The sequence below is a fragment of the Cornus florida genome, unplaced genomic scaffold (genome assembly GCF_030987335.1).
Source record: "Cornus florida cultivar Cherokee Brave unplaced genomic scaffold, ASM3098733v1 CherokeeBrave_3.0.0_Hap2_Chr06, whole genome shotgun sequence".
Classification (NCBI taxonomy): domain Eukaryota; kingdom Viridiplantae; phylum Streptophyta; class Magnoliopsida; order Cornales; family Cornaceae; genus Cornus; species Cornus florida.
In genome coordinates this window covers 81,109,430-81,124,072 of record NW_026775576.1, presented here as the reverse complement: position 1 = coordinate 81,124,072, position 14,643 = coordinate 81,109,430, and the positions used below count along the sequence as shown (strand labels likewise).

Here is a 14,643-nt window from a genome sequence, read left to right as displayed (position 1 = left end):
ACACTAGTTAATGCCTTTTCTTTTACTCTCATCATTAGTAAGACTATACCTTTGGTGCCTCTTGGTGAAATAAAGTCATTAAGACCAGAGTGTCTTCCACACCCAAATATATATATATATATTTTGTTGTAGGTATGTGAAGATTCACTATTTTATTTTCATTTGCTTTTCTTATGTGTTCTAAGTTTTAGGCTTTGGTAAATGGCAAACAATGATTATATGGTATTGCTTATTGTTGTTTGTCTTTGATTAGAAGTTTTGTTTGTTTATATTTCTCTGTCCTTCAGTCCAGTTTTTAAAGTTTGAGCAGTTGTCTGCTGTTTGGCTGAACAGCTCCTAGAGAGCTTTTCGAATTCATTTTAATGTCATTTCTAATCAAGCTTTCTTGATAATGACCAACTCAATATTACAAACAATTATTTATTGATAATGACCAAACATCATATGAGAAACAATTATTCTTGAAGCATATAATGGGGGGTACTTTTCGAAATGAGGCACTACTTGATTTTCTCAAATCTTGCACTAAGTCTCAATCAAAAACACCTCACCCTATTTTGGTGCTTGGCCATGGTGTGTAGAAATAGATATTTATTGCGCAAGGTATTTGGTGCACTGGTTCATCTGAATCGTACGATGCACAACACGTACCGGTGCACTGGGCGCACCCAATACCTTCTCCATGTACAGAGTACTGCTTGATTTGCAGTACACAAATGCTCATGGTTATTGTTGATGCGTAAATCCTCACGACTCAGAATGACGGCGTTTACCTGCAAAACAAAGGGACGTCACTTCGAATGGCATCGGTGGGGTGCCAGCCAAGGACCCTCCGATGATCAAGTTAGTACTTGTAATCGTATCACATAATAATTATGTATTTTTTGTTTAGGAGTTTTTTCTCATACCTTTTTAACGGCTTGGTGCCCTATTTATGGCTGTCGATTGGAATTCAATTGGTTCCTCCAATGTTGGTTGATCTTATCTCCCGCTTGTGCGAGATCATAGGAGATTTGTTGCCAGATTTGTCGGGGATATGAATAATCCTTTTGACCTCCTCCAACTATGATAGGATTATTCTTACCCTGTAGATTTCATTATCTTTGATAATGAAATATAATCAATCTTATCGAGGGTAGGTTTATATTTTTCCCTATCAGTTATCAAAACGCGTCTATACTCGAGCATTTTAAAACGTGGGCCATTACAAGTTTTAGCTCATCAAATTTAGCAAACCAAGCATGAAAGTTGCAATACTAGGCTTAACCCAGTTTAATTATTTGCTGTTTAGTAGTTGCAAATTTTCCAAGCTTGGACAGCAAGAATTTGTGTTTGCAGTGGTTCAGTGTAGCCACTATTCACCAACCACCATTACAATAGTCCATAAATTAAATCCTAATGTAGAACCAACAGGCATGTGGTCTAGCGGTACCTTTCCCAAAGGAAGGTTAGGGGTTCGAACATAAGTGAAGACGTGTATGTGTAAGTACGAACTAAAAAAAATAATAATAATAATTCCTAATGCAGCAACATCAGGTAAACATTAATGGGCCTCCCCACCAAGGCCTCATCTCTGGGGTAAGTCCGAAACCTTAATAATAATTCCTAATGCAGCAACATCAGGTAAACATTAATGGGCCTCCCCACCAAGGCCTCATCTCTGGGGTAAGTCCGAAACCTTATAATTCATGGGCCATGGCCCAGCAAATGGCTTGAAACCTTCCCTAGTTCCTGAGTCTGAAACCCGGGCCAGGTATACCATGTGTTTTGGGGGCCCATCAGGCCCATATTCTGTGTTGAAGGATGGTCCCATTGACTGGAAGACCAGTTAATTACAAAGTTTGGAACCTGGAACCTGGCCTTCCCTTTATTTCCGGAATTCCCCAAGAAGGTGAGACCCTTTCGTAGTATATTTTTGACTAAGATGACAGCGATAGGCTGTTTTGGCTCTCTCTCTCTCTCTCTCTCTCTCTCTCTCTCTCACACACACACACACACACACAAACAAAAACATAAGCCTACTTTCTATTTTTTCTACATTTGCTTGTCATTATTTTTCTTTCGGTGGTTGTTTCATTTTTTCAAGCATGAAAAGCAAAATATTGTATTATGTATTATATACCTATAAACAGTAAACACACATAAACATATATAGCCTAGTGACTCTTCGTTGTCTTTTAAAGTGAAAGGACGAGCGCACAATTATAAATTACTCTTAAAATCATACTATTTGGAGCAATGCTTATTAATAACACATATGCATATTACATACATGCACACCTCGAGTGTACTACGTACATATATATCAAATTTTTATACAAATAAATACATATATATATCGATCACAAAGAAATTTATAAGAAATGTCTTATTATATAAAACATTTTGAAACTAGCATAGTGAAAAAAAAGAAAAGAAAAAGAAAAAGAAAAAAGAAAAGAGTACACATAATAAAAGAAGAAGAGATTAGACACCATTAAGAAAGATTAATACATTATAAATCTCACATGGTTTTATGATATTTTGTACCTTTTACTTGCTCCACCCTTATTTGGTAACAGCACTGTGAAGAGAGAATAGCTAGAGACAAAGACTTAGTCAAGGCATCTTTTTTGACTGGGTCGGTGATAAGAAAAAATAAATACTAAAAGAAAAGGGATGAAAAAAGACAATTAAAAACTGTCTGTTCTGTGGATATACTCGTATATATATATATATATATATACAATTTCAGTGTGTGTCACATGGAGAGGAGACTGATAATGTGTTTGTTACCTGTCAATGATAATGGTACTTCTTTTTCTTCATAATACAGGTAGGGATTATGTTCGTGCGTCATACTCTCAATTGGCAGATTGCTAGCAACTTCTTATCCTTTGATGCCACATTTTGGATCTGTCGTGACTTTGAACATATATTTGTGTATATGTGTATATCTACTTATATATATCATATGATTATACTTTTTATGTTCATATGTGAAATATTAGAATAAATAAATATAAATTATATATTTTCTTTTAAAATTCTAGAAGAGAAAATAAGTTTGAGTGAATTATCTTATTTAGAGAAAAATTCTGAGTTTATTTATTTAATGTATATATATTGTCGAGAAAGTCACAGTTTTACTCTTACGAGATTTGAATCCTTGATTTTCTACTTAAAATATGAGAAAGTATGTATTTGATATATAATTGTAACTCTTTATTCAACTCAAAATTATGTATTTCCATCTAGTTTATGAATTTAAGAATGTATATATAAAAAATAAAACATTTACATAATATTAGATGGTAAAAATAAATGTGACATTTGTTTAATTTCAAACCGATTGAGCAATCTTACTATTGCGACAAAATAAATTTTTAAAAAATAAAGTATTAATAAATTAACATTAAAAATGACTTATATAAGTAGCTAAGTAATTCATGGAACAACAACAAATTGAAAATGCTAAACTAACTAGCAATTCGAAATCTTCGTCGTCATCATCGCTGAATAACGATCTCCTTATGAAGAAAAAAAGTACAAAAGAATAATAACTCAGTAAATTAATATTTAAAAAGGTAATTTATGTAAGTAACTTAAAATTTTAAAAAATGTATTTAAAAAGTAAAAATTTATATATAAAAATATTTCTAATATAATACTATGTAGTAGTATATATATATATATAGATTTTGCCTTTTATAATGGTGGGTGAATAGACACCATTAAATACATTAAACAGTAATCCATGGGACAACTGTACATAGTAGGCAACACGCATTCAAGTCCAGAAAAACAAAAAGAAAAATATCATAGCAAGAGACTAACATAGACTTTGGAAGATACGATTAGTATTCCAAATTACTTTTTTATTATAAAAATAAATACAACTTTATTAAAGAAAAACCAAACTAATATAAATTAATCCCATTCTAATTCCACATGCATTCTTCCAAATGAATGGTCTCAATTAAGTTGTTTCTCTTTTTGTCCTTTTCAATCTACACGTAATATAGCTAGACACCTATATACTGTTCAATGTTTCCTTGTTTCTCTCTCTATAATATATATATATATATATATATATATTATATCTATCTTGGAGGCTCCGAATCATCCACAATGTAGAACCGTCTAACGGACTTGACTGACTCCTAAATCTCTGACCGATTGATTGGTTTATTCATTGTTGGTTAAGAATTTAAGACTATGTTGCCAAGTGGAGTCTTAATTTGATATTATGCAGTGTGTACAGTTCATCAGGTTCTCAATAAATTCGATTATATATATATATATATATAAATTCGATTATATCTTTCTGTGAATTATTCAAACAAAATAGAGGCACATTCTTGTCTAAGTTGTCTTTATAATATTTTAATAAAATGAATGGATGATATGAAGTGACTTTTTTAGAGCATCAAAATAAAAATATAATTGGTGAATATGATAGACTGATACTTCACTTTTTGTTACTCTTGGACGACATTTTGACAAATGAAATGACAATCTTGTCCCCCTCAAAGGTGGACTAATGAGTATTTATGAAGGACAGTTGTGTCATTTTGTTTTTCTAAAAAGGTGGTATGAAAGTGTATAGCGAAGGGCAATATTATTTTCTTGGATTGAAAATTGAAATCTTGGTACAGATGGATCTAAGAATTTATACGAGGGAGGGGGTAATTTATATAGAGGGTTTTTTTCATAATTTCAGTTGGGGCAATTTTAAAATTATATGGGTATAAATGTAAAAAAAATAATAAATAAATAATAAATTAAGGGTATAAAATATAATAATAAAAAATTTTAGTGGGGGATATATATATATATATATACAAGGTAAGAAATGTTAGAATTTAGATTAATAGATGTAGAGACATTCTAAAATTCACCAAAAGTATTAATCCACTGAATTATCAAGGTATTTACAAATCTTGAGTATGTTACTATGGTAAATTAATAGTGTATATATTATTATATTTGTGCTTACATTATATCAAATTTTAGGTATGTCTTTTATTTCTACAACGTAAACTGAGTAACGATAATGACATCATACAATTAATACACTAAAAGTGAGAAGATTTAATTTGAAATTTGAATCGGCTAACTATTTCTCCACTTTATTATGGTCCTACATTAAATGGGGGAGACAAGAAAAAAATGAACCTAGACTTAATTTTATCATTTTTTATTATTTCATACTACTACTATTACCTTATTATGGTCCTACATTAAATGGGGTGACATTAAAAAAAAAAAAAAAAAAAAAAAAAAAAAAAAAAAAAAAAAAATTGGACCTAGACTTAAATTTTATCATCATTTAATCAACAAGAAGAATTACTAATATAATAATATATAATTAACTAATATGATATAAATTTAATAAATAAGTATATTCTAATTAATATTATAGTATAATATCCATAATAAATACTTGAGTCACACAATTATTCTCAACAATACCGCTCTCATATTCCGAACGCGTTTTCTCTTGCACAATGCGCGTGTGCTGATACTCATTCTTTCATTATTTATGACTTAATTTTGTCGTTTTCGTATTCCTACTTTCGAATTCGCTCTTGTTCCTATTCCCATTTTATGTGACATAAATGAATATTAGATATTTTATATTATAAAATTAAGTTTTAATATTATTAAATAATAAAATTAAAATTTTATATGAATTAATTACACGCACAGGTCAAGCCTAATTAGTAGTGGTGGTGTGAACTTGTTAGTTTTATGAAGTATACGTGGTTGGCAGTTAGAGCTGACACCCTAATGTTACACTTGTATTTATTTTTGCTATAAAAGTTTGTTTCATGGAGTTAATTACCTGCAATTTATACAGTTACCATATATGAAACAAATCATATCCAACACAATTCTAAGACAAAACTGCCCATGTCAGTCAACATAAGAGGGACCATATGACAGCTTTTCATTGGCTGGTCAAAATGGCAGGAGGGCCCAATGATGCCAAATGGGCTTTAGTATAAAAAGCCCAGCCCAAAAACATCTGCTTGATTAGTAACTAAAATGAAAATTATTAAATCAAATGAACGGAGAGATAAAATCATAAATGTGTGTGTTTTTTTTCTTTTTCTCTCTCTTCTCTCTTCAAAGATTCCATCCATTTCTGGTCCACCATAACCCACAAACCCACCCCCACTTTCTCTTTTCATTTTGTTTCTTTCGCAATTTTCCCATCATCAATCATATTCCGCTAAGCAATCTAGAGAGAGAAAGGGTAGAGAGAGAAAGGTGGACGTTTTTTCTTTTTCATTGAAGAAAGTCTACAAGGAAGAAAACCCATTAAGCAGAAATTAATCAGAGGAGGTCAGAGAAGGGTCTCCTTCATATCATCCTAGCTTTGACTGTCCCTCTTTGTGGGTTTTTTTCAGGTACATACCTAATAATATTGGTCATCATTTTTTTAATGATGAGTCCTGTATTGGGTTTTCTTTTCTTGCTCTCATTCACTACTACTTTTTTGTTTTTGTGTATTAATATGGGAATTTTATTATCTGGATCATCAATAGATTGCATCTCCAATTTCAGGTATCGCCTTTTGTATGTTTGTTTGTTGGCCCATGTAAAGAAATTTTGGGTTCTGTTTATCTCCAATTTGGTGATTTCGAATTCTATTCATATAGATCTTTAATGGGTTCTAGGATATTTTTGTAAATGGGAGTCATTGATTTGACCCCCTAAATTAAAAGGATAAATGGGTTTCACTTTGTTGATGAGTTGCTATTTTAGATCTTTTTAACATTGTTGATAATCTTCAGTTGTATACTCCATTTGGCCCTGATACAAATTTTGTTTTGCAAAGGAAACTAGACAATTTGGAAAAGTTTATTTGATCATTTAATTTTTTTTATGGGATTGCCCTAAATTGTGCTTAATGAATCTAGAGTCTTACATGTTTGTGAAGGTGGAGGTGGAGGTGAGTGTTCTGTTGTAAATTTGTAATATAGATGCACATGTGTTTCTAGAAACTAGCCAATTAGTTTAGTTACTGCCTTAAATGAGTTCATGTGGAAAAAGATCCTTGTTTGGTTGAGGAAGGAGGAGAATTGATTGATAGGGTATCTTTTGAGAAAATTCTTTTATGTGTTGCAGCAGATATTACTTCTGTCAGTTCTCATGCAATTTTCGAACTCGTCAGTTTTGGTTGAGAATGTTACTTGAAATATTTCCAGGAAAAAAGTTTTTCCTTGAAGATTCCAATTTTATTAATGAATATTCTATTACAAAACACAATCAAAATCTGTCTTGTGTATTCTACTAGCTTTGGAAAGAAATTCGTCACTAAAGATAAAATTTTGTTTCTTTGTCGTTGCTTTCTTTTGTTTGAAATTTTTAGATCAAAATAAACGATTCTTTGAAAGATTGGAATCTTTTGATCTCCTCAGGGCAAGATTTTTGCTGTAACCCTAAAGTGTGATTCTGTTGTTCTCTCTCTCTTTATTTATTTTTATGTCTTATTCTAAAATCATTGAGCTCAAAGTTGATCTGGATATCTTTTTGCTTATAATCCCAATCTTTCAGGATTTCATCTACTCTGCACGTCACCTTGATTTCATAGTTGGCCTGAATTTAAAAGCTCATAACAGCTGAGGGGAGGGCACTTCAGGTTGTCATGAGTGGGTTTGATGATCATGGCGCTATAATTGGAGATTGGGCTCCTAGTCCAAGCCCGAGAACATTTTTCTCATCAATGCTGGGTGATGATATTGGCGCAAGATCAATTTCAGAACCTCACATGGAAAATAAGAACGCCACATTCTTTCCAGGATTTGACGAGCAGATTGTGTCAGGAAAGGCGGATGAAAAAGACGAGTTACGAGCCGATGTAGATGGTGATCACTTGACGAAATTAGGTGCATTTTCTGAGCAGAAATTGTGCTCACGTGGAGGACTTTCGGAAAGGATAGCAGCCAGAGCTGGTTTCAATGCTCCGAGATTGAATACGGAAAGTGTCCGATCTGCTGACCTTTCACTAAACTCGGATGTACGGTCTCCTTACTTCACAATTTCCCCTGGTCTTAGTCCAACAGCCCTGCTAGAATCTCCTGTTTTTCTCTCAAATTCACTGGTAAGCTTAATTTATGGGTATCATTTGGTTTACATTTTTAAAGTACTCGCCCATCAAAAGTTTCTTTTGTGGGGTGTCCTGTATCAAGTCTCTATGTCTTGGCAGTATATACAAGCAGTCGGAGTTGGCTAACGCAATGGGCTAGTCTTAGGGTTACCTTACTGAAATTAAGATCATAGGGTAATGGGATTTATATAAAGATATGCTGACAAAGGAGCTGAAAAAGGGTCAACGAACAAAAACCAATGCATATTTGTTGTGTGGGAAGCAATTTATGGGTTTTGCGATTATAGTCGGGCATCCAACATTTTTGTTTGATTTATACTTGGATGTATTAGAAAGAAACATATTACCGAGATGCTCTTTCTAGCATATTCAGGTAGCTTGTTCTTTCTTGTCCTTGTTCCTTGTAAGTGAGCGAGAATTTTTTAGTTAGAAACATCAAACTAAACCTGAACTTTGACTTGTAATTTGAGATAATACTTTTAATAACAATGATCTATTTTCTAGGTTAAGCTTAGAAAATCAATCACTAATCACCATACAAGGCCAATTAATTGATTATTAGAAAAAGAGTTCTCAATGAGAAAAGGAATTGGGTCATTTTAGTGTAACAAAAAAAAAAAGGTTCCGGAGTATGTCTTCCTTTTTTTTTTCCTAGTTGGTACTTACACACACATGCCTCCACTGAGGTTCAAACCCCTGACCTTCCTTTGGAAAGTAGGAGCGTGGTACCGCTAGGCCACAGGCCTGTTGGTGAGTATGTCTTTCTTATTTGGGGTCATTAAAGAAAATGGTGCTATTGTCTAAATTATTATAATTAATTAAAGCAATTTATTCAAAACCCACATATAGTTCTATGATGTGGCTCCATCTTCTTTATTTGAGCCCATTTTGGTTGATGTAACTGACCGTCAAATTCTATTTGAAGTGCAATAAAGCCATTTAATTTCAAGGGATATATAAATTCTCCCTTACCAATGCTTGCCACCTTATCTTATTGTCATTGAGAGTTTTATAGGAAATTTGGTCATGACAAGCTCCAAGGAATTGGTTTGACAAGTTCGTTTGTTTTTGTGTAATTTTCATCTCCCCCTTGCGATGTTCTTTTCTTTTTTCTTTTAATAAAAGAAAGGATTAGTCAAACCTCCTTTTTTGTGTTTTTTCCTCTCTTCATGCTAGAGCTGGAGTTGTATTTCAGTTGAGAAAGTTAGTCTTTGAACTAGTCAAATACAGCATCACATCTTTTCAGTCGAGTTGTTTTCTCAATTTGTGCCACAGGCCCAGTTACCAAGTACTATTAAGAAGCTGTAATGTAACTAGATTTAGGGAGAGAGATAAAGTTGATAAAACAATTCAGTTTGGTCGATCCTATTTGGAGGACAAAATGGACCTTCAACTGCTATCTAAATGGAGACATTTAATTTCAATTGGAGATATAAATGTGCCCTTTACCAGTTCTTGCCATCTTCTTTTATTGAGAGCTTCTTGAGAAGTTTAGTTTTGACAAGCTCCAAGGAATGCGTGGATGTTTTCTCTCTTGTGATGGTCAGAACCTGCAATTTTTCATTCGACCAAGGAACTTTTTGAATTGGACCACGGAGTGTGCTTCCTTCAAGCTCTTGGATGCAGTTGAAAATTGATACCAAGTGAGGTCTAATATTTTCCAATTGCGTGGAAGCTTGAATTTTGAAGTCTTAAATTAGATGTTGCTTGCCATGCTACTCTCTAATGCTTGTGTGATGACCCTGTGGGCGGGTGTGCCGTGAGCGGGTGCGAGACACTGGCAGGCTACCACACTGAGCGAACTACAGGTGCACAATCCCACATCGCTTGGGAAAGGGAAAGCTGAAGTTCTTATATGTGGTGGTATTATCTCCAATTGGTATGAGGCCTTTTGGGATAAAGCTCAAGAGCAAAACCGTGCAGGCTCTGGCCCAAAGCGGACAATATCATACCATGTGGTGGAGTGAGTCGTTACAAATGGTATCAGAGCCTGACCCAACCGGAAGTGTGCCGACGGGAACGTCGGGCCTTAAGGGGGTTGGATTGTGATGACCCTGTGGGCGGGTGTGCCGTGGGCGGGTGCGAGACACTGGCAGGCTACCACACTGGGCGAGCTATGGGTGCACAATCTCACATCGCCTGGGAAAGGGAAAGGTGAAGTGCTTATATGTGGTGGTGTTATTTCTAATTGGTATGAGGCTTTTTGGGGTAAAGTCCAAAAGCAAAACCGTGCGGGCTCAGGTCCAAAGCGGACAATATCATACCATGTGGTGAAGTGGGTCGTTGCAGCTCATGTTAGCATAAACATATTATGTTATTGGTGGAAAGACGGTTTTGTATTTTTAGCTTCTTAATAGTAGTGTGCCAGTTGTTTATGAGAGGATTTTGCGCGTCATATAGAAGATTTTGTTTCTATAGTTATTGCATCATGGAATATTGGCCGAGCTGGTTATGTGAAATGATATTCAAAAATTAGTTCAGGATGTTTGGGTCCTTGAATGTCTCATTAATACTTTTCCTCAAGTTTGGATAAATTTTAATTCAGATTGCATGGACCAGGACAAATGGTTATACTGAAAGTTGAAGGAGCTCAGTTGTATTGTTCTCGTCTTTACTATTTTTTTTTTTTCTGAAACTTGTTACTTGCAGGTTCAACCATCTCCAACGACAGGAAAATTCTCATTTGTCCCAAATGGTAGCGGCAGAAGCTCTATGTTCATGACAGAGACTTCTGATAAAAGCAAAGATAATTTCCTTGAGGATATAAATAACTCATCCTTTGCATTCAAGCCTGTTGCTGAATCTGTTCCATCTCTATTTCTTGGTGCAGCAAGCAAAGTAATTTTCTCCCAATTTATTTTTTTCTGCATTTCAAATTGTGAAAGGCACTTATCAAAATAAATAAATAAAATAATTGTGGAAGGAAAATACTATACCATCAACCCATCATAGAATCCACACACACACTCACGCAGTACACAAACTCCAATGTATTGTGGTACTAATCAAGACTATATTTGCTGCACTCAATGAGAAGCTCAGATTGAGCTGCATTGAAATATAGAGGGGAAAAAAACCAAAAAGTTACCCGTTCTTCTGTTCTCTAAGTGCTTTTTTCCTTTCTTCCTCAGCAATCCTTTCCCAATATTGAGGTTTCTGTTCAGGCAGATAGTTCTCTTCAGTCTCAAAGAGTTGAACCTGCCAAGGTTCACTCTCAAAATGGAACCACGCTTCATCTTCAGGCTGACTTTACTAGATCATCCGCAGAGAAAGATGCCAGGGGTAATACTATCATGTCAGAACCAAGGGCCTCTGACACCGTGGGTGGAAGTGCAGAACATTCTCCACCACTTGATGAGCAACACGAGGAGGAAGCGGATCAAAGAGGCATTGGAGATACCATGGTTGGTGGTGCCCCATCTGAGGATGGGTATAACTGGAGAAAATATGGACAGAAACAAGTGAAAGGTAGTGAGTATCCACGAAGTTATTACAAGTGCACTCATCCAAATTGTCCAGTTAAGAAGAAAGTGGAACGATCTCATGAGGGCCATATTACAGAGATCATATACAAGGGGGCCCACAACCACTCCAAACCTCAACCCAATCGCAGATCAGCCATTGGATCCTCAAATCCACTAAGTGATATGCAACTTGACATGCCTGATCAAACTGGGGGTCAGATTGGGGTTGGTGGTGATCCAATGTGGGCAACCATGCAAAAAGGAACTGCTGGTGGAGCCCGTGATTGGAGGCAGGACAACCTTGAGGTGACATCGTTAGCATCAGCGGACCCTGACTACCATGATGCATCCCCTTTGCAAGCTCAGAATGGCACGCAATTTGAATCGGGTGATGCAGTGGATGGTTCATCTACTTTTTCTAATGATGATGATGAGGATGACCGTGGGACGCATGGTAGTGTATCGTTAGGTTATGATGGTGAAGAGGATGAATCTGACTCAAAGAGAAGGTTGCTATTCCTCTCTTTTATATATATGCTTTTGAATGATTTCTATTAAATAGTGATGAAATAATCAGAGAATACTTTTATGTTTTTTTTTTTATGTTGTAGGAAAATTGAAGCATATGCAACAGAGATGAGTGGGGCCAGCAGAGCTATTAGGGAGCCTAGAGTAGTGGTCCAAACAACCAGTGAGGTGGATATCCTTGATGATGGGTATCGCTGGCGCAAGTACGGGCAGAAAGTTGTGAAAGGAAATCCAAATCCAAGGTCATCCTGAGCTTCTTTTTGTGTCTTTCATACAAGCATACTGCGAGGTAATATCATAAATTGTATGGCTGAATTAGGAATGATTTGTTGTGGTTATAATGCAGGAGTTACTACAAGTGCACCAGTGCAGGCTGCACAGTAAGAAAGCATGTGGAGAGGGCATCGCATGACCTCAAGTCGGTGATCACTACTTACGAGGGGAAGCACAACCATGATGTTCCTGCTGCTCGTAACAACAGTCACCTGAACTCTGGAGGCCAGAGCAGTGGCCCTACCCAGGCCGGTGGTGCTGCATCTTCTGCTCAAACCCATCTTCACAGGCCAGAGCCATCTCAAGTTCCTAACAGCATGGCAAGGTTCGAAAGGCCTCCCATGCTCGGTTCATTTGGGCTGGCTTCAAGGCAGCAGCAGCTAGGACCTTCCCATGGCTTCTCTTTCGGAATGAACCAACCAGGGCTGGCCAATCTGGCAATGGCAGGGTTTGGTCCCAACCAAGGCAAGTTGCCGGTTCAGTCCTATTATTTAGGACAGCAACGTCCGGTGAATGAAATGGGGTTCATGTTGCCAAAAGGAGAACCAAAGTTGGAGCCTCTGTCAGAACCTGGTGTGAACCTCTCCAATGGATCATCTGTTTATCATCAAATTATGAATAGGCTGCCTCTTGGACCTCAGATGTAATATTTTTCTTTTAAAGAAAAGAAAGTAGAAAGATTAACTTCTCTATATCTTAAATGAATATTTTTATGGGTGATGAATCTTTGTCATGATTCATTTAATTTTTTTGGGAGTGACAGCTTTCAATTTTTATTCAAACATGTGTTCTCTGTTATACTTAAATATTCCCAGATCTCTCTCTCTCTACCTGTTCAAGATGCTTGATTTCCCTTGGTCCAATTTTGCACCAGAGGAAGCTTAAGCAATAGCATATAGTATATGATCTGCCCGAAAGAAAAAAAAAAAAAAAAAAAACGAAAAAAAAGAATGAAGAGTAGTTTTTAATCTTAAATTTCACCTTCTGGTGCCAAAATTTTGTTTGCTGGTTTAAATTACTAAAAAGACCACTGCATTGTTGCTCCCCATTAAACACCGTTAAAGAGTGTAGAGCCAAATGGGTTGAAAGTGCATGTCACATCGTCTTATAGCATATAACAAAAAAAGTTGCAGAAATTTTTGAAGGGTGCTTGGTTGCATGGAATTTGAGAAAAAATTTGTTCAGTTTTCTAAGTTGTTTTTTTTTAAATTTCACCAATTTCAATTTCAAAACTTAAAAATTCAAATTCATACAACCGAACAGTAAAAGTACATCTATATACAACATTTTTTACCTTTCTAAGAAACTACAGTGAGGTGAGGGTATTCTTGCAGAACATTTGCAAGATCAAAAGTCATGGCCTAGTACTTACAGAATATGATTAGTCATTGGGAGCTTAAAAACACTAAAATCATAATGATTTCCCGTTATTTTTCAAATGTTCACTACAGTAAAAAATTGTTAAATTCTCTCTCATAATGATTTCCCGTTATTTTTCACGGTTAGTAAATTTTACCATAGTAAAAAATTGTTACGAGAAAGGATTCGGTCCTTTAAAGACCTCGATGTTGTTTTCAAATCGCTCTCTTTTTTCTCTCTATTGATCCAATGATGTTATAATTATTATTATTATTATTTGAAAGAAAAAAAAAAATATTTGACTAATTATGCGGATTTTCTACCCATATGAGGTAAGAGCCTCACCAGTCACCACACATGAAAGATCTCACACCCGATATGTGAGAGGGTAGGTTTGGTCCACTTGGTTTACTTTTACTATTATCTTTTACTATTTAAATTATTTTAGATATCCAATCCAACAAATGAAAACCTAAAAGGAAAAAATTGAAAGAAACCTGTCACCACAACTCCTAAAAAGGAACAAAAGATAATGCTTGCTTATCTTTTTGATATTACGTTACATATTTTTAGATATACAGTCCAACCAATGAAGACCTAAAAGGAAAAAATTGAATGAAACCTAGCACCAAAACTCATATAAAGGAACATAAGACAATGCATACTTATCTTTTTAATACAGCACAATATTCAAACCTATTAGTTGTCTGAAACTAGACGTGTTTAATTTTTTTACTTTGATAAATAAATTTAATTAGTGAATCTGAATATCATGATTATTTATATATAAATATATATTTATACACTTCTCAAGAAAAGAAACACATATAATCATTGTGATATATATATATAAATAAAGATAAAATATATGTATAAACATCATCACCAATCAGATTGTTTATATAATTTTATTTTATATAT

At 34.9% G+C, this 14,643-nt stretch overlaps 1 protein-coding gene across 2 annotated transcripts; it reads left to right on the top strand.

Annotated features, from left to right (window-relative positions):
• The first annotated feature begins 6,139 nt into the window (after positions 1-6,139).
• On the top strand, positions 6,140-13,145 carry LOC132312311 (probable WRKY transcription factor 2). 2 transcript variants are annotated; one of them, XM_059810638.1, is made up of 6 exons: positions 6,140-6,395; positions 7,546-8,092; positions 10,748-10,936; positions 11,230-12,071; positions 12,174-12,332; positions 12,437-13,145. In XM_059810638.1, the coding sequence occupies exons 2-6, from the start codon at positions 7,637-7,639 to the stop codon at positions 13,008-13,010; spliced, it is 2,220 nt and encodes a 739-aa protein (XP_059666621.1). In that variant the 5' UTR covers positions 6,140-6,395; positions 7,546-7,636; the 3' UTR covers positions 13,011-13,145. The 2 variants fall into 2 exon arrangements, with proteins under 2 accessions (XP_059666621.1, XP_059666622.1); XM_059810639.1 differs by lacking the exon at positions 6,140-6,395 and adding an exon at positions 6,421-6,552.
• Positions 13,146-14,643: the final 1,498 nt, after the last annotated feature.